This window comes from Mustela nivalis (assembly GCF_964662115.1).
Source record: "Mustela nivalis genome assembly, chromosome: 11".
Classification (NCBI taxonomy): domain Eukaryota; kingdom Metazoa; phylum Chordata; class Mammalia; order Carnivora; family Mustelidae; genus Mustela; species Mustela nivalis.
Genome location: NC_139030.1, coordinates 45225284 through 45245256, shown reverse-complemented (window position 1 = coordinate 45245256; position 19973 = coordinate 45225284). Strand labels below are relative to the sequence as shown.

The following is a 19973-nucleotide window of genomic DNA, read 5'->3' as shown; positions in this document are numbered from 1 at the left end:
AGGGATGCCAAGTGCCGCGTGAAGGGAGCAGGAAGGCGGGAGGTGATGGGGAGTATATGTGGTTCCTTTTCTATCAGCAGGAACCGGTTTTTAGGAGCCTGGGCAGAACTCGCAGTTGCCATTGCACTTCCAAGACCTTAGGGTTCCCTCGGTCTTGTTTCCCACAAGTTTTTTTTAAAAGAGCGTATCTCCTTTCTGGTCCCAGAATGTTTCCCAAGGCCTGCAGAGATTGCCTGCCTTTCTTTTTAAAAGAAGTGGTAACTACCAAGGTTTTCTGAAAGAAAACCTGAAAAAAGATTCCTGAAGATCCTTGAGCTACTGAAGCTACAATGCAGCTTTCTCCCTGATCTTAAGCACAGGCGGTGGAGGATGCGGCCTCGCGGGACTGCACCCCGAGCGACTTCGCCCAGTGACCTGGCCCGATGGCCTTAGGTAGGGAGGAGAGTGGGATGGCGCAGGTGGATTCGGAAATCTTCAAGCTTCAATGTAAAGCACATGAAATGTTCGGTGATTAAAACGGGGAAACGCCGGCTCCCAGCAGCATGGTCTGATGGGATTCACTATCCGCAAGCAGTCTCATGGAAGAAGAGCAAGAAGGGTCTCTCCAAGCTTTTCAGATAAAAAGCTTTCTTCAGCTTAAAACTGTGTTAACTCCAGACAAGATTCCCATTTCACCATTCAAGGTAAGCCAGACCTGCCACTATGCTGCAGCCCCCTCTGCCTATTTGGGCATGAAATTGAGACTAACCAATCCCATAGACATTCAGATAAATAAACAAGTCCTAACCTAGTAACCTGATCTTTCCTGGGCATTTGTAAATCGACAGCACCTCCTACAGGAATTAATTTGCTAGTGTTACATTATGTTAAATGTCAGGCCAGGGAAAGGAGCAGAGTGCCCCAGAACCGCTCCTGGGTGGGCCAGTGCAGTCTCAGGCCCATGGACAAATAAAAAAGGCATACCCAGATTTCTTTGTAAGAATTCCTCTAGTAAACTAAGAAGAATGACAAATATAACCAGACTTTGCTTGTGGTTTTTGAATATATGTCACTGTTGGAAAACTTGTTTGGGTTCTTGAATCATAGATTCATTAAACTTGGAAGATGCTTTGACTTTCAGTACTTAGGGGAGTCTCCATACATACAACGAGGCATCCTTTTTATTATGGTGTTTATCTCTGGTTTTTACCTTGTGTTTCAAAAGCAAAAGTAGAATTAGATGTGTTAACCTTTTTCATTAAAAACAAAACAAAACAAAACAAAAAAAACACCTTCAATTCCTTATGCCATACAAGTATGCAGAACCAATGAGTCTTGTTAAAGCTCTTAGGATTCTACTCTCTTAAAAATCCCTCCCTTACGTTTGCAAAATTGGAATGCTAGCCCCTGGGGGGCTGTCTAGCACCCTTCCCTGACCCAAGCTGAAAGCCAAACAGCAAATCAACATCTTCCATAACCACACAGGAATTTTTCTCATCGTTAGATGGGTAAGAGTATTGGGGTTACTGGGAGTACTTGATAGTTTCTCAGTCTTAACAATGAAGGATAATTAAACCAGAGATTTAATTTAAAAAATTCTCATGACCATTTTTTAATGGCCACTTAGAAAGTTAAAGTGGATCACACTTTTGTTAAAGTCAAATGAAAAAAGTGTAAGAAATGACAATGTATTTCTTTAATTCACTTTTAATTACAGGATGTATTTCAACATTTCTCTTCATGAACACTGTATTGGTTTAGAAACCCTTGGAGGCAGTTAAGTATTTCGTAGGTTTTGACATTATAAAAATTATAAAGTCTAAAAAGGCATAAGATAGAAAATAATCAGTGCAACACTAATGAACTCAAGGTGTAAATTAGCAGTCTTTATCCATTTCAAATGCATGCTTTTTTTTAAATGAAGGAAAGGGATCTTTGAGGTGCACGTTAAGTTATTACAGAATACTGTAGATGGAATTCAAGTTCTCCCCCTACTTCAAACTCTCTTAAAAATCTAAGTAATCAAAGGGTTGCTTATGCCGTTCGTTTTTTCTAAACCAGACATTTGTGTACATTTACATGACAAAGACATATATATCAGACTACATAAAGTGATTTAACTTTCAAACATTTTACGTTTTATGAAATTATGAATTTTTAAAATTATGACTGACAACCCTCAGTGATTTCAAACTAACCAATATTTGCATTGTACTAAATAACAGATTTTTTTTTCAAATGTGGAAACTTAATAGAAATACTTTGTCCATGACGTTTTAGATTTTTTTCAGAATTGCATGTTACTTATAATTTGTACCAAGAAATCTTTTTTTTTTTAAAGATTTTATTTATTTGACAGACAGAGATCACAAGTAGGCAGAGAGGCAGGCAGAGAGAGAGAGAGAGAGAGAGAGGAGGAAGGAGGCTCCCTGCTGAGCAGAGTCCCATGTGGGGCTCAATCCCAGGACTCTGGGATCATGACCTGAGCCGAAGGCAGAGTCTTTAACCCACTGAGCCACCCAGGCGCCCCAAGAAATCTTTTTTTTATCACTTTCCTTTACCAAATCCTTTGAAGCACAAAGGAAAACTTGCAGCTAAGTTTAAATATGCCTTAGATACCTATACTCATGAAATATATTTAATAGCTTATAATAGTCCATTCATGATATTATATAAATGCTTAATCTTTAGAAGTAAAATCCTTAATAGTTGTATGTTAGTAGCAGAAAGGCCACCGATGGTAGGCAGAATAATGTCCCTCAAAAGAAGTACACATCCTCATCCCTGGAACCGTGAATACATTAAGTTACATGGCAAAGGGGAATTAAGGTTGTAAACAGAATTAGGATTACCAATCAGTTTAACATAGGGAATTTCTCTGGTGGTCCAATCTAATCACGAGGGTCCTTAAAATTAGTGCAAGAGAGATGCAGAATATCAAAATGTCAGAGTGATAAGATGTGAGGACTTAACTTTACCCTGAAGATGGAAGAAGGGGCCAGGAGCCAAGGAAAGCAGGCAGACTCCAGAAGCTAGAAATAAGCAAGCAAATAGATTTCCTCCTAGAGCTTCCAGGAGGAACCAAACCTGCTGACATTTTGATTTTAACCCAGTGAGATCCATTTCAGATTTCTGATCTCCAGAACTGTACATCTGTGCTGTTTAAAGTCTGAGGTAATTGGCAGCATAGAAAACTAATACGCCCGCCAACATAAATAGAACAAAACACCTTAAGGGAATTTAAACGCCTTAAGGAAACAGTGATCAAATCCACTACTGAATTCATACTAGAGAATTTCAACAATGATTATGCATTGCTTCAAGTAAATTAGAATTTTAAAAAGTAATATATTTGAACAGAAAAAAAAACAACAAAAATTAAATTATATCCATTCAGTGTACTATCATTCTTTTAATGACGTTTCAAAACAAAGAAGATGTCACAGAGTTATACAGGGTTTTTAATCCAGGGCACAAGAAACATTTATCAACAGAAAATATTTTTACAGCCCCAAAAGAGATTATTTACAAATATTTTGCAAAGTTCATTCTTATAGGACTCGCGTAGTTTTGTATTTGATAGGATAGTTTTCTGGAATGGAAAATTAAAACAGAGCTTTTTTATTAGAAAGACAAGAGTATATAATTTAGCCCTTGCCACAGGTACTCAATAAGGGAGTGGAGATCCTTTTTATTCCCAGGTAATTGTCACATACAGTCTCTCTTTATTCTCTCTACTTCTGCTTCGTTCTCTTTGTGTCACCCTAGTATGCTTATCTCCTGGGCTCTCTCTGTGCGCTCTTTCTCCTCTGTATACATCTGTGCCATGGCTCCTGGTGTCCCTTCTTCCATTCCGCTCTTCACTGGGACTTCGCTGTGACCGTTTTCTTATTTCTCTTTGCTTGTAACTACCGTGACTTCTGCTTCTGCTTCTCCTACCCCTCTCATCCCTGCTCTGGCTCCTGCTGCTCCTCTCATTTCTTTCAGATCCTCTCCTCTCTGGGCTCCGGTTATGGCTTCTGGACTTTTTGTCAGAATCAGAATGGCTCCATTTGCTATGCTCCCTAGAACTTTCTTGTTTTAAAAACCTAGGCTTTTCCTTGGCCTTTTCTTTGTTATGGTGACTGCTAGAAAGTTCTTCATGAAGTTTTCTCTTCTTAGACTTGTCCTTCTCTTCACAATCACTGTTGTTATTCCCTGAACACTTATTTTTCTTTCTTTTCTTCTTTTGTATTTTCTTTTCTTTGTTGTCACTCTCACTGCTGCTTTCTGAAGTCTCACTGGAGGAGGAGGAGGAGGGGGAGGAAGAGGACGAAGAAGAGGAGGGGGACCTATTTTTATGTTTTTTGTGTTTACTTCTGCTCTTCTGAAGCTTTTTCTTTTTTCTATCTTTTTTCTTTTTCTTTTTTTTCTTCTCAAGCCGGTCCAATTTCCTGTTATTGGAAAAATAGTAACATACTATGTAAAAATAGTCCTTTTTTGACAAAAATAAAGTTTTAAATAGACAATATATTTTCCTTGACACTACTGAAAATGGTATTCAAATATAAATGGATTCTTTATTAAATGACAATTTTCTTTTAAATTATTCAAGTCACACATAAAATTAAATACATTAAGCCAATTCTTTCACTACACTCTCTCCAATAGTAATGACTATTAAAAAAATTCTTACTGAATCAGAATTTGAAATTATATAGCACTCTAAATAAAGTCATCCTCATCTCAAGGAAGCTTTATAACATTAGTTACATGCTAATGTAAACTCAAATATGTAGCTATAATCAAATAAAAATTAATGATATGTATTTTTTTATTATTATTATTATTTAAGATTTTATTTATTTTTTTTGACAGAGGGAGACATAGCGAGAGAGGGAACAAAAGCAGTGGGAGTGGGAGAGGGAAAAGCAGGCTTCCCATTGAGCAGGGAGCCCAATGTAGAGCTAGATCCCAGGACTCTGAGATCACGACCTGAGACGAAGGCAGACACTTAACTACCGAGCCACTCAGGTGCCCCATTATATGTGCTATTTTAAAGTAGGGAAATACTAATCAATATTACATTATCAAAACTGAAGGGCATATTCTCCAGAAATTCTAAAGAAGAATACACTTTCAAGTTCTTTTGTATTCTTTTGTTACATAATCACACACTAGTTTTTAGCAACTGTTTAGATTTAAAAATTAATTAAATTAAGACAATTTTAGGGGCACCTGGGTGGGTAAGTCGTTAAGTGTCTGCCTTCAGCTCAGGTCATGATCGCAGGGTCCTGGAATCGAGCCCTGCATTGGGCTCTGGACTCAGCAGGAAGCCTGCTTCTCCCTCTCCCATTCCCCCTGCCTGTGTTCCCTCTCTCGCTGTGTCTCTGTCAAATAAATACATAAAATCTTAAAAAAAAAATTAAGACAATTTTATTAAGGCATTCTGAATTTCTAAAGAGTATTTCACATTCCGAGAAGAGTAACTTGTTTGTGTGTTTGAGTTACTCTGAAATAAAAATGTCTTCACTGAGGGGTCTGTCCAGCCATTCTCAAAATCCGCAAGCTGAAACATCATGAGCTCCCTCTATTGGACTCAGCAAACATTTCTTGGATTCTTTAATCCAGAGGTAGTCTGTTTAATTTCATATTTACCTTAAATTTAAACATTTTTCAGCATTCCTCATAAAATCTTACAAAAAGAATAACACATGGCTCACAGTGTTTTATGGGAACAAACTGTGCAAAGATACATAAAAATCTACTATGAAAAGTAGTGCCTACAAATAAAGCTATTTCCAAACTAAATGTTCTAGAAAGTACAATGATTTTGTGCCATAATCTGAGTATAATAATCTTATACTCATTTTCATATTATTGAAAGAAAGACAAAATTGTATTACTATAGCTGAAGAACAAATCAGTAGATGTGATGCATGGTTTAAAGTAGCTTCGTAAGCTCTTAGGATCAGAGTTAAATATGATACTAAGATAAAAAACAGTTGAATTAACTAAATATACACTTTTTAATTACCTGAGAAGTTTCTGCTTTTGTTTGGTTGTCAGTGACTTTATTACTATAGCTGAAGAACAAATCAGTAGATGTGATGCATGGTTTAAAGTAGCTTCGTAAGCTCTTAGGATCAGAGTTAAATATGATACTAAGATAAAAAACAGTTGAATTAACTAAATATACACTTTTTAATTACCTGAGAAGTTTCTGCTTTTGTTTGGTTGTCAGTGACTTTAAAAATTCGACTTCTGGATCTTCTTCACCTTCACTTGCAACATATTCCTGAATCAACAAAGACATCAATAAATTGCTAGACTGCAAAACAAATTAGTTATCAGATAGGAAAGAAAACATTTATAAATAAGAAATTTTGTGTTAGGGACATACTATAGACGAGTATGACATCCTGGATTGGGAAGCAGGTGGTAGGGAACTAAAAAATTTTTTGTAGTCTGCCTGCCAAGGAGGATCACAGCACACTAAGAGGTGAAGATAACTGTTTTGTCAGCATTAACAAACTTTATCAGGAAGAGGAAGACAGAAAACATAGGTAAAACAGATTTATAGCATGGCTCCTACTCTCCATCTCTTGAGTTTGAATTTAAACACTTAAGCATTTAAATATTTTATTTTTAACTTAATGAAATGTTAAAACCAAGAATATCATGAGCTTTATTTACTATTTATTATTATTTTTAAAGATTTTATTTATTTATTTGACAGAGAGAGGGAGAGCACAAGCAGGGAAAGCAGGCTCCCCACTGAGCAGGGAGACTATTGGGCGCTAGATTCCAAGACCCTGAGTTCATGACCTAAGTTGAGGGAGACTTTTTTTTTTTTAAACTTTATTGCTTTAGGTCTTTTTTTTTTTTTTTTAAGATTTTATTTATTTGACAGACAGAGATCACAAGTAGGCAGAGAGGCAGGCAGAGAGAAAAGGGGAAGCAGGTTCCCTGCTGAGCAGAGAGCCCGATGTGGGACTCGATCCCAGGACCCTGGGATCATGACCTGAGCTGAAGGCAGAGGCTTAACCCACTGAGCCCCCCCAGGCACCCCTGAGGGAGACACTTAACTAAGACTCCCAGGCGTTCCTGATCATGAACTTTAAAAGAAGGTCAAAACATCCACAATTTTAGCCTTTATAAATTCAACAGTATATTATCAAGTATATACCAATGTATCAACAGTATAGATATTTCATTATATAGGTTATATGAATAGTCCCCAGCAGTGTTTGGAAAGTAATGTGCCTGTTCTCAGAGTACCACAAGTTTATGCCAATGGAAGTCTGAGTTTTAGGGTTAGTTCTGTCTCTAAACAACCACCTGAGCCACAAAGGCAATCACTTTTCTGGGCTCCAGTTTCTTCATTAAATAAAATAATTTACGGTTAGGATATCTACAACCCAGCAACCATTTTTCTGGATCTACATACAGTTTAATAAACTAAGTTTAAAATATTTTCTATAATTTTTAGGAGTTTTCTTCCATACATCACTTCTCATTGGTTCTATTTGATTTAAGTTAACAGAGAGGGGAAAAAAAAAACACCTCATCACCAGTTCATAGAGATTTTATCCACATAAACCTGGAGCAGTTTCATTTATTAAAATATAGTTTTAAAAACAATTTCTCATTTAGGTTAAAATAATAAAGAATCAAAATCAAAATACATTTTAGGCATTTTCTTTGCTCTATCTTGCTTTCCTATGGATATATGCATATTGGAAAACATTAAGTAGCAATTCACAAGCAATCACATTTAGATTTATAGACATTTTCAGCTTACTGATAAAAAGATCATTACCTGTGATGGATCATTTGCGGTCAAGTTTCTCCCCAGTACATTTCGTTTCAGTGCAAACCCACTGTTTCTCATCTCCGCTATTAGCTCCGAGGGGTGCATCGATGGCCCTGTTCACAAAAATCGCAGTTTGAATGTATCATTTATATCTCTCTACCTTTTTTGGACTCCACAGTAGGAATGCAGTTGAAGCTTTGTTAAGTAAAATCACAGCTAAATCAACTCAATAATCTTCTGCTGAGCAAATAATCAGATATGATTTTCTAAAACAGCAGTCTGGAGATTCAGAATAGAAAATAATTGCATTTTTCTTTACGTGCTAGGGGATTCTCTTCTTATGTAACTTTGTCACACTGAAAAAGCTACATTTAGATGTTATCTGCTTGGCGGTTTTTAGTATAAAATCAAAGAAAAATGATTAAAAAAACTGCAATTAAACTTCAATAGTTATTCTCGCAGCAAGAATTCAATTTTAAAAAGATACTTTTAAAGGTACCTGAGCAATTTATTATTGTAGTTTCCAATTCAGAATTCCTCCTTATTTATCAAACACCAACACTGAATACACTGCCATGTGGTTGCTAATTATCAACAGAACACACACACCACCAAACATGTATGCATGCATGCATGCAACACGCACACTACAGGTCACTATAAAGCACTTCTGTTAATCTCCCATATATACACTCAGAGTCTGAAATGTCTAGTTATCAGTTTGGGATTGGTGACAAACAATTTTAGGCTGGCTATAGGTGTGTGTCTGTGTGTGTTATATTTTTCACAAACTGCTGTTTCCATTTTCGCAAAATCCCAAATTGAAAAGCAAGCTCACATAACGTTTTATGTGGTCACATAATATATTCTAAAGATAAATAATGTGGACCGATAGATACAATTAAAAAATGATTTTAAAAATGTCTGTGATCTTCCCGCAAACATTCTGTTTACCATATGGAAGGAGAGACCCTCTCCTCTTTCTTTCATATTATCTCAATTTCATTTTGTTTTCCCTGCTGGTAGCACATTAAGGACAACATTTCAAGAAGCCATGTAAAGCTTCTAGCCTAAATTATTTATACTGTCTTAAATGAGCCACCCTGGGTAATCTATCCAGAATATAAGGAAGAATAAGGCAGTTCCTGCCAACAAGGAATTCATAAAGGGGGGTAGGGAATAGAAAAAGTTCAAAAAACCGATTATCTGGTTTTTGTTTTTGTTTTTTAAAGATTTTATTTATCTATCTGACAAGAAAGAGATCACAAGTTAGCAGAGAGGTAGGCAGAGAGACGGGGGGAAGCAGGCTGCCTGATGAGTAGAGAGTCTGATGCCTGGCTTGATCCTAGGACCCTGAGACTATGACCTGAGCCGAAGGTAGAAGCTCAACCCACTGAGCCACCTAGGCGCCCCACAGATTCTCTAGTTGTTTGTTTGTTTAAGATTTTATTTATTTGACAGACACAGATCACAAGTAGGCAGAGAAGCAGGCTCCCTGCTAAGGACCCTGGGATCAAGACCTGAGCTGAAGGCAGACACTTAAATGACTGAGCCACCCAGGCATCCTGATTCTCTAGTTTTTTTTATTAAATACTTCATCTATTTTTCTTTTCACTGCTTTATTGGTCTTTTACTAGTTATTTGCATGTTCGCCTACATGTTCCCATGGAAAACAAAAGACAATAAAATTCAAATCTGTTCACTTGTCAGTAGCATCTTTGGCTAAAAAATTTGGCTGGAAAAGATCAGGTGTATGTTAGTATCTTTTATTAGGATCTATAGGCTTTACCATTTATTCTATTCATATTATCAACAACTAAAAGTAGGAACATAATTTTATCAAGTAGAAAATGTGCTTTCTGAACTGTCAAAGCTACATTTCCTGGTTAACAACTTTTTTTTTTTTTTAAAGATTTTATTTATTTATTTGACACAGAGAGAGAGATCACAAGTAGGCAGAGGCAGGCAGAGAGAGAGGGGGAAGCAGGCTCCCTGCTGAGCAGAGAGCATGATGTGGGGCTCAATCCCAGGACCCTGAGATCATGACCCGAGTTGAAGGCAGAGGCTTTAACCCACCGAGCCACCCAGGCGCCCCGGTTAACAACTTTTTTGGATGTCAAATGAATTCAGCAAGCAATCATGCTAAAACGTAGGTTAAAAACAACTCCAGTAAAGGGCTGTAAGAGTAAAGGGCCAAAGAGCCTGGCCATTATGATGAGAGGTTACTAACTTACCAAAAGATGTGTAATTTTAACAAGAAGTTTTGTTTTGTGTGGTTTTTTTTTTAAAGATTTTATTTATTTATTTGACAGATAGAGATCACAACTATGCAGAGAGGCAGGCAGAGAGGGGAGGGGAAGCAGGCTCCCCGCTGAGCAGGGAGCCGGACTTGGGACTCCATCCCAGGACCCTGGGATCATGACCTGAGCCGAAGGCAGAGGCTTTAACCCACTGAGCCAGCCACCCAGGTGCCCCTTAAAAGCGTGTTTTTAAAAAACACGCTTTTTACATTTTCATTATGGTTACAATTACTTTAAGAAAATGATCTCCCTTTAGCCAGTCTGACATTATATAGAAAGAGAACCAAACAGGACTCTTGCAGCATTTATATTGCTCTAAAATGTCAAATGAACTCTGTGTAGTACATGTTTGGCATACACTCCCACACTGTAAGACTAAAAACTCAGGGAACCACCTGACAAACAGTATTCAATAAACCGTAACAATAGCTATATTGTAGCTGCCAGTAGCTATAAAAATGTTTGATTATTTTGACATATTCTTTATAATTAAAAATGCTTTTAATAATATTTCTCAAAATCCAGTCTTATTCATATATATATTTAAGATTTTATTTATTTGACACAGAGAGAGAGAGAGATCACAAGCAGGCAGAGAGGGGGAAGCAGGACCCTGAGCTGAAGACAGAGGCTTAACTGACCCACCCAGGTGCCCCAAGATTTTATTTATTTATTTGACAGAGAGAGACACAGCAAGAGAGGGAATACAAGCAGGGGAAGTGGAAGACAGAGAAGCACACTTCCTGCTGCGCAGGGAGTCTGATGTGGGCTTGATCCCAGGACCCGGGGATTATGACCTGAGCCGAAGGCAATTGCTTGATGACTGAGCCACCCAGGCACCCCTCATATATATTTTTTAATAATACAATATGATTTTATTTTTTTTGTCTAACTATGTTCAATGGAGCAAACTAGAAGGAGAAATCACTATGGGAAACATTAATCTAGAGGAGTGGATAGTTTATATGCTCTTATATTTAAACTATTTTCCAATACAGCCTTTTCCTTAATGTTGGCAACACATTTTGTTTTTCCTTTAGCTGGCATATTTTATTTATTTTTGAATATTTTTATTTAAATTCAATTAATTAACATATAATATTAGTTTCAGAGGTAGAGGTCAGTAATTCATCAGTGTTATATAATACCCAGTACTCATTATATCAAGTGCCCTCCTTTTTTTTTTTTTTTTAAAGATTTTATTTATTTATTTGACAGAGAGAGATCACAAGCAGGCACAGAGGCAGGCAGAGAGAGAGGAAGGGAAGCAGGCCCCCTGCTGAGCAGAGAGCCCGATGCGGGACTTGATCCCAGGACCCCGAGATCATGACCCGAGCCGAAGGCAGTGGCTTAACCCACTGAGCCACCCAGGCGCCCCTCAAGTGCCCTCCTTAATGTCCCTCACCCAGTTACCCATATCCTCACCCCCCTTTCATATATTCTTATACTTAAACCTTCTACCATCAAAAGTTCCGGGTTTAGAAGATGTGACAAGTCAGGTTTAATTAAGATATATTTAGCAAGATACCTTTATACTTTCCTGTTGTGACAGTGGCTATGAAGATTTAAACTGACAGAAATGACTCCAACTCTCTGAGAACTCAAAATTAGTTGATATAACAGATTATATAGATATGTTGAAAAAATAGATTTTACAAATATACTCAAAATGCAAAATGACTACTTTCATGTATAGTGCCTTAATAATTTAAATTACAACTGGATTTGGGACTCCGGAATGTTTGGTTTGCTCTTAGATTTGCTATGGTTGAAGAATTCTAGAGAATTCAGGAAAAGGGCTTTTGTTTTAAAATGTCGATTTGTGAAGGCTCTTTTCTAGAGTACTTCAGTCAGGCTGCATTAAACATCAAGAGCACGAAAACCAATGTTAGAACTTAGAAAAGCAGATCCACTGAAGAAACCATTTTCAACATTCACTGATTCTGCAATTAGACCTAGACTATTTTCTACTAGAAAAATACCTTGAAGTCGGAATCTCAGGTAAAAAAAATCCCAGAAGGTGAATTACATTATAGAAAATCATGTTTGTAAAAGGCCTAATTTATTCATTTAGAACATTCCTTTTTATAGAACTAAGCAAAAGTAATGGAAGGTAAAAAATATTCCATAGTAAAACAGATGTTTTATCAGAGAATTATATAGGAAGTCAAAAGTTCTGGCATGAGAAAGGCCACATCACTGACTTCACAATTAGATAGCAGTCCCAAGTGACTCCCATAAATGGCACAGGAGAGAGCTAAATGCTTTGGGTTTCACTGCTAGCACTAGGTCCATCTGCTCTTCCCAGATAAGAAGATATATCTTCCTTTCAAAGTTCATCATTCCTTTCAAATGAAACATTCTACAGTTTCATGGTATTTGGCGGGAGTAGGGAGGGCCCTGAACTGTGCGTTAGGTAAGGTTGTATTACAAATGCCTTTTACTCCTTCCCCTAAATTTAACACATTAATTTATGGGATGTTACTGTTTGCTGAAACTATGTGCTATTCCTAAAGTGAATATAGTTTTGTTTGCTATTAGTGTGGTGATGGGGCGCCTGGGTGGCACAGTCAGAGCTCCTGACTCTTGGCTTCCGCCTGGGTGGTGATCTCAGTGCGGTTGACTTCCTGTGTTGGACTCGGGCTCAGCGCAGAATCAGCTTGGGATTTCCTCTCCTTCTGTGCCTCCTGCTGGTGCTCTCTCTCTACAGTAAATCTTAAAAATAAATAAATAAATGAAGTGGTGGGGCGCCAAAGTGGCTCAGTCAGGAATAGTGCCTGTTGATTTCAGCTCAGGTCATGATCTTGGGGTTGTGAGATAGAGCCCTCTGTGCTGAGCATGGAATCTGCTCCAGGTTCTCTCCCTCTCCCTCCCCCTCTACGCTCCCCCCTGCTCACTTCATTCTCTAAAATTTATAAATAAAATCTTAAAAAAATAAAGTGGTGATTTTTTCCTTCTCATTGTGTATTTTAACTTTGTTACACAGTGAAAATCTTCAAACCTAGCGAGAATAATGTAGTAAGTCCTATGTACTCCTTACAGAGCTTCAACAATTAAGTGTTTTGTCATTCTTATCACTTCCAACATCCTTTTTTTAAAAAATATTTTATTTATTTATTTGAGAGAGAGAAGCAAGCATAGCAGGGGGAGAGGTGAGGGAGAGAGAAAGGGAAAAGCAGACTCTCTGGTGAGCAGGGAGCCAATGCGGGACTTGATCCCAGGACCCCAGAATCATGACCTGAGCTGAAGGCAGACACTTAACTGAGTCACCCAGGCGCCCATCCTTTCTTTCTTTTTTGACAGTTATTGACAGAGATTTGATAAACCTAGATTTTATTTTATTTTATTTTTTTATTTTATTTATTTATTTTTAAAAGATTTTATTTATTTATTTGACAGAGAGAGAGATCACAGTAGACAGAGAGGCAGGCAGAGAGAGAGAGAGGTAAGCAGGCTCCCCGCCGAGCAGAGAGCCTGATGCGGGACTCGATCCCAGGACCCTGAGATCATGACCTGAGCCAAAGGCAGCGGCTTAACCCACTGAGCCACCCAGGCGCCCTCTAGATTTTATTTGACAGAGATAAAATCTCAAGTATCACTTTAGTATTTAATCACTAATAAACAGGGAGAATTTCTTAAAAACAAAACCCTAACAACACCTTTACTACACCTGTCCATACTGACATTTTGAAAAAAATCATCTGATACCCAGTTAACATTCAGGTTGTCTCAAAAGTATTTTCACAGTTGGGTCTGTCCAGATTAGGATCCAAATAAGTTCCACACACAGCATCTAGTTCATGTATCTCTTAAATCTCTCTCTTTTTAAACTGAGGTGTAAGTGATACAGTGCTTGCTTCGGCAGCTCATATACTAAAAATGAGGTGTGAAGTGACACATACCTTAAGTCTGTTTTAATCTAATAGAAATTTAATATAATAGAAAGCTACCCCCACTCCCTACCTGCTTTCATTTGCTGAGAAAATGGGGTCATTTGTCCTATAAATTTCCCATGTTCTGGACAGTGATGTCATTTAATGTTCTTCTAGTCACAGTATTTCCACAAGCTGGTAGTAAGATCTAGATGCTTATTAAATTATTCTGGCATTTTATACCATATACTTTGGAGGAATACACAGAAAATCTTCTTAAATTTAGATTTAGAAAAATGACACTTGAAACAAACATATTTCTGGCTAATGAACTAGACTAAGGAAAAAAGGCTGCGACTTCAACACAGTATGTTTACTGTTATCACATAGTCATAGTGACAATAGTAAACCTTAAAAATATGTGTTTTAAAATAAACCCCAAACATTATCACAAATAAAATATATTATGATTCTTATTTCCATGAAAGTACAACCTTTCTTTCCTAAAATTAAACTGTGTCTAGTAAAAAAGCCACTCCCTGTTACTAAATGTACAAAGGACAAACAGAGACACTAGTTATAGTACATGACTGAGAGGGAGATCTGGGCTAGTGGGAATTATCAAGAATTTTATATATGATTTCTAGTATTACCTAACCCTTTTGCTTTTAAGAAAGCTTATAGAAAGTTATCTTAAAAAAAGGCTGAAAAAGGGGGCACAGTAGGAACATGCAGCACAAGTCCCAGGGAAAAAGTGAACAAAGCTATTAATAAAGTGTGTGGGTGATTTTTATTTATATAGATGAGAATGTTTTATGTATGATTTTCTAAAGGTTATGCAAGAACCAATTGTACTGAATTGCAATAAAACTGCTCCATACTGGGAATTTTCCTGACACACTGCCAGTTCAGCTTAGTGGAGGCTGGAAACAATAGGGTTTCTTATTGCCCTTATCCCAAGTTCATACTGAAGACAGCTAATTTGATCTATATTAAAACATACAATGTAAAAGAAAAATTAAACATTTCATTTTAGTCTGCGTGTCTAGAAAATACACAAAAACAAGGAAAAATAAAACCTTTCTTATTGTATGCCAGTAAAGAACACTATTTAAAAAAAAAATCTTTCCTTAATAGAATAGTTAAAAATATGACTTACATGTGATTATATCTTCAACTTAAGTTATATGCAAATATTTTAGTGATGATACATCCAGTGATAATAAAGTGAATTCATAGTCCATAGAAAACTAAGAAAAATAATTTGTGCTGTGATGAACATGAAGTATTAGAAGTTAGCACCATGTTTTAATTAAATTTTAAGACTATGAATGTTCCTGAGAGAGAATGAGAGCTCTTGAAAATTATTCATCCATGAACCTCAAAAACATTATGTTGAGTCAAAGAAATCAGACACAAAAAATACATATGATTCCATTTATATGAAGTTAATGAACAGGTAAAAGTAACATATGAGATTAAAAATTAGAAGAGCAGTTATGGGTGGAGGAGGCTGACTAGGCAAGGGACAGAAGCGTATTTTCTAGGTTATGGCAATACTGTGCTCTATATCTTATCAGAGACATTGGTTACATACAACTGTCAGACTCAATCTCTAGACTTAAGGGGCACCTGGGTGGCTCGTGGGTTAAAGCCTCTGCCTTCGGCTCAGGTCATGATCCCAGGGTCCTGGGATCGAGCCCCACATCGGACTCTCTGCTCAGAGGGGAGCCTGCTTCCTCCTCTTTCTCTCTGCCTGCCCCTCTGCCTACTTGTGATCTCTGTCAAATAAATAAATAAAATCTTTAAAAAAAAAAAACTCTACACTTAAGAAGCAACACATTTTATTTTTATTTCTTTATATAAGATTTTATTTATTTATTTGATAGAGAGAAACACAGCGAGAGAGGGACCACAAGCACAGGGAGGGGGAGAGGAAGAAGCAGGCTCCCCACTGAGCAGGGAGCCCCAAGCAGGGCTTGATCCCAGGACCTTGGGATCATGACCTGAGCTGAAGGCAGATGCTTAATGACTGAGCCACCCTGGTACCCCAAGAAGCAGTATATTTTAAAGAAAGTTATACATAATATTTATGTATAACTTTGACACTTGAAACAAACATATTTCTGGCTAATGAACTAGACTAAGGAAAAAAGGCTGTGACTTCAAAAACATTATGTTGAGTCAAAGAAATCATATTGAGTATGGAAACATACTCAAAACATTGAGTATACTCAATGACCATGTTATTATGGACTTTACTCAATGACCATGTTATTATGGACTTTCACTACATTTCTAGATTACATCTCTAACTATGGAGAGAGCCTGGCACAGGAAATTTCAACTAATGCATCCCTACTATATAACACATTAAGTGATTTATTTTTTATTTTTTGTAAAGATTTTGTTTATTTGACATAGAGACAGCGAGAACAGGAACACAAGCAGGGGGAGTGGGAGAGGGAAAGCAGGCTTCCCGCCGAGCAGAGAGCCCAACGTGGGGCTTGATCCCAGAACCCTGGGATCATGACCTGAGCAGAAGGCAGATGCTTAATGATTGAGCCACCCAAGTGCTCCAGAAAGTGGTTTTAAAAATCAGTATGTATTAATGAGAGACTATTTTATTTCATTAGGCCTCTTAGCGATAAAGAATGGAGAACTCAGTTTTTGCCTTCAAGCTTATAATCTTTGGGGGAACACCAGTTCATATCAAATAATGGGTAAAAAATAAATTATAAATCTGTGTTATGAGTTATATTCAGAAAAGATGTAAACTGTACAAGGCACTGGGATACAAAGGTAAGTAAGATACAGTCCCTAATTCTGAAAAACTTAGACTTTTTCAGGAAAGAAGAAACTGAGTTTGGTTTTCAAACTCTCATATGAATTAGGAAAAGGTAAAAAGTAGGACTTTCTAAATGAGTGGAACATGATGAAGGTTGTTAACTTCATTAAGTTTGGTAAATTAACATTTACTAGGTGGACTACATTTCACTCATTTTCCTTTTCCAGGTAATCACTAGCTAACTTCCTTTACTTGAACATGGTAGACCTTGAGTAGATAGAATGATGTTAGTAGGAAGAATCATGTAAAAGAGTTATGACTGTGATCGGAGAATCTTTTTTTTTTTTTTTAAAGACTTTATTTATTTATTTGACAGACAAAGATCACAAGTAGGCAGAGAGGCAGGCAGAGAGAGGGTGGAAGCAGGCTTCCCCGCTGAGCAGAGAGACCGATTTGGGGTTCAATCCCAGGACCCTGAGATCATGACCTGAGCCGAAGGCATAGGCTTAACCCACTGAGCCACCCAGGTGCCCCTGTGATCTGAGAATCTTAATACCCCTTGGAGATTACGGAAAGCACAGCCCCCACTGCCCCCACACATCCCTTTACAGAGCAGAGTCATTTACTGATAGAACAGGATTACAATTAATTTGTTAATGTCAATGGACTTTCAATACCTAGTCACAGTAATAACAAATTTAAGCACTGAATTACAATTAGTGCTTAGAAATAGTTAGAAATACTTAACCATTGGTAATCACTTAAAATAAAATAGTCAAAATTTAAAGTATTAGTCAAGAGCACCGGGCCCCTGCGTAGCTCAAATGGTTAAGCATCTGCCTTTGGCTCAGGTCATGATGTCAGGGTCCTGGGATGGAGTCAAAAAGAGCACCCTTTTGACTTTTGAAGCACTATGACTTACAAGTTTTACTGAATTATCTCTTCAATAAGTCAATATTTCTTTTCAGCTAATTAGCTTCCACCTGCATTTAAAGAAAAAAAAAAAAATTGGTTCCCAACTGATCAACTACATAAAGGAGAGAAATGGTGCCTAACTTCACTTCTTTATTTTGACGTCAATCCTTTATTTATTAGTTTTTAATATCTGCCTACTTTAGGAGTTTAGTTTTTTTTTAAAAGTAGGCTACATACCCAATGTGGGCTTGAAATTATGACCCTGAAAACTGCATGTTCTACTGACTGAGCCAGCCAGGTATTCCCAGGAGCTTGGCTTTAATAAGATTCTGGTAACACAAACACTTTTTCTGCAGTAGAATTAAACAAGGAGAATTAAACAAGCAGAAGGCAGAAGATGTAGGTCTATCTTAGTAGCTATGCTGGTAGGATTCAACTTCTTCAAGGAGTTGCATAAGGTAACTCCGTAACAGATCCAGGGAGATTTGCCAGATGGGCAACTGAGCTTATCATCTTTCTTTCTACAGAAAGTCCCTCTAGCATGCCTCCTACGTATCTTTCTGGCAAAGATTATGATTAATTATTTTGTGAAATTTCCCAAACATATTCTCAAGTGGCAAAATGTTTTCAACATAAAAAGTTGATGAAGGGGCACCTGGGTGGTGCAGTCAGTTGGATGTCTAACTCTTGGTTTTGGCTTAGGTGGTGATCTCAGAGTCATTGGATTGAGCCCCACATTGGGCTCAACATGGAGTCGGCCTGGGTTACTCTCTAACCTCTGCCCCTCCTATCTGCTCTCTCCCGTGTGCATGCTCATGCTTGCTCCCTCTCTCTCTTTCTCTCTCTCTTGTTCTCTCTAAAATAAATGAATAAGGGGCACCTGGGTGGCTCAGTCATTAAGCGGCTGTCTTCTGCTCATGTCATGATCCCAGGGTCCTGGGATCAAGCCCTGCAATGGGCTCACTGCTCAGCGGGAAGCCTGTTCTCCCTCTTCCACTCCCCCTGCTTGAATTCTCTCTCTTGCTGTCTCTCTCCCTCTCTGTCAAACAAATAAATAAAATCTTTAAAAAATCAATCAACCAATCTTTTTTAAAAAAGGCTGATGAAAAGACAAAGAGCAGCATATGGAAGCTCTGTTGTGGAAAACTTCTATTAGTGCTGTGGTTTAGTGTAACATTCTTCATGGAAATTAAATCAAGAGTTAGGGAAAATTAGGTAAGGAACAGAGCATTCATAGGCAAACAAATTTCTGTAGTAAGTGTAATATGTTACATATAATAGTATGTTCCTCAATTTAAGCTATTTATTCATTTTCATACTAAATGAAACACACTAAAAACCATGGAGTAGACAGAACTCATAGAGACATGTGAAACATACCTAACATCATTTTAGCCATTTTTGGTATGACTGGTTCTGAGACTTAGACATCATATAGAAAAAGAAATTCTGTATTTGTCAAACCATCCAGTGGCATGCTTTTGAATTTGAAATTTACTTTCATTAAAAATGTGAAATTTGCCATATTATATGCAGTTCTAAATATTTTTTAAATTATAGCTAAGTTAAAAAAAAATGGCAGAACTTTAAATATATAGCAACTTAAGCCTAAAAAACCAAAAGTCAAATAATTAGTACAATATGAAACTAATGTTAGCGAATCTGGGCTCAATGTTTACTCACTACTATGCTGCTTTAACAACTTTTAGATTTTGGTACAATTTATGAAGAGCTTGAAAGTCCTCCCATCCTTACAACAACAAAGAGCTGAAAAAACTGAAAATCAACAAATCTTCTTAGAGGTATTAGAGAATTGAGGCCACAAGGTAAACACTGCTTCCAAAACAGGAGAGACAGGCAATACAGAGAATCACAGTTTAACAGGATCAGAAACCACCAGAGGAGTCAGCAACTACTAGCATCCTTAAAAGAATAATGTACTATTGTTGGACTGAGTATGGACTAGCCTGAGAACTAAAACACTTTAATGAGTTTTACTTCCAGAAGCCTCACAAGATTCTCACTGTGAATATAGTCCCCCTGTGCTTACCTTCCAACAGTATGCAGGGAAAGTAACCATTTTGAAAGTATGCCCAGAGTATTTTGTTATCCTGAACATATGCTTATTCTCAAGGGAGATTATTTTACCAGAGCCTAACCTACATGGAAAAAAAAAAGAAGCTGTGAAGTAGGGAAAAAAGCCTGAGAAGCACCTGTTAAGGTTGTAGCCCAGAAGCATAGGCTCACTAAAAGAGTGAGACTCAGGAGTATGTGATTCCTCAGTTGAAGGAGACCTTGATCTTGGGACATGAGTTTGAGCCCCA

The 19973-nt window shown here is 37.4% G+C and overlaps 2 protein-coding genes across 3 annotated transcripts in view; one reads left to right on the top strand and one right to left on the bottom strand.

The window, feature by feature from the left end:
• The window catches only part of SCRN3 (secernin 3), a 345735-nt gene that overhangs the window by 273673 nt on the left and 52089 nt on the right, over positions 1 to 19973 (top strand). The gene's annotated exons all lie outside the window — the stretch shown is intronic.
• CIRSR (corepressor of RBPJ and splicing regulator) overlaps positions 3372 to 19973 on the bottom strand; it is a 42253-nt gene continuing 25651 nt past the window's right edge. For both annotated transcript variants that reach the window (XM_082689562.1, XM_082689561.1), the window contains 3 exons: positions 7781 to 7887; positions 6171 to 6256; positions 3372 to 4412 (listed from right to left, as the gene is read on the bottom strand). In XM_082689562.1, coding sequence (XP_082545688.1) covers positions 3671 to 4412; positions 6171 to 6256; positions 7781 to 7887 — 935 coding nt within the window. In that variant the 3' untranslated portion in view covers positions 3372 to 3670. The remainder of the gene's footprint in view (positions 4413 to 6170; positions 6257 to 7780; positions 7888 to 19973) is intronic.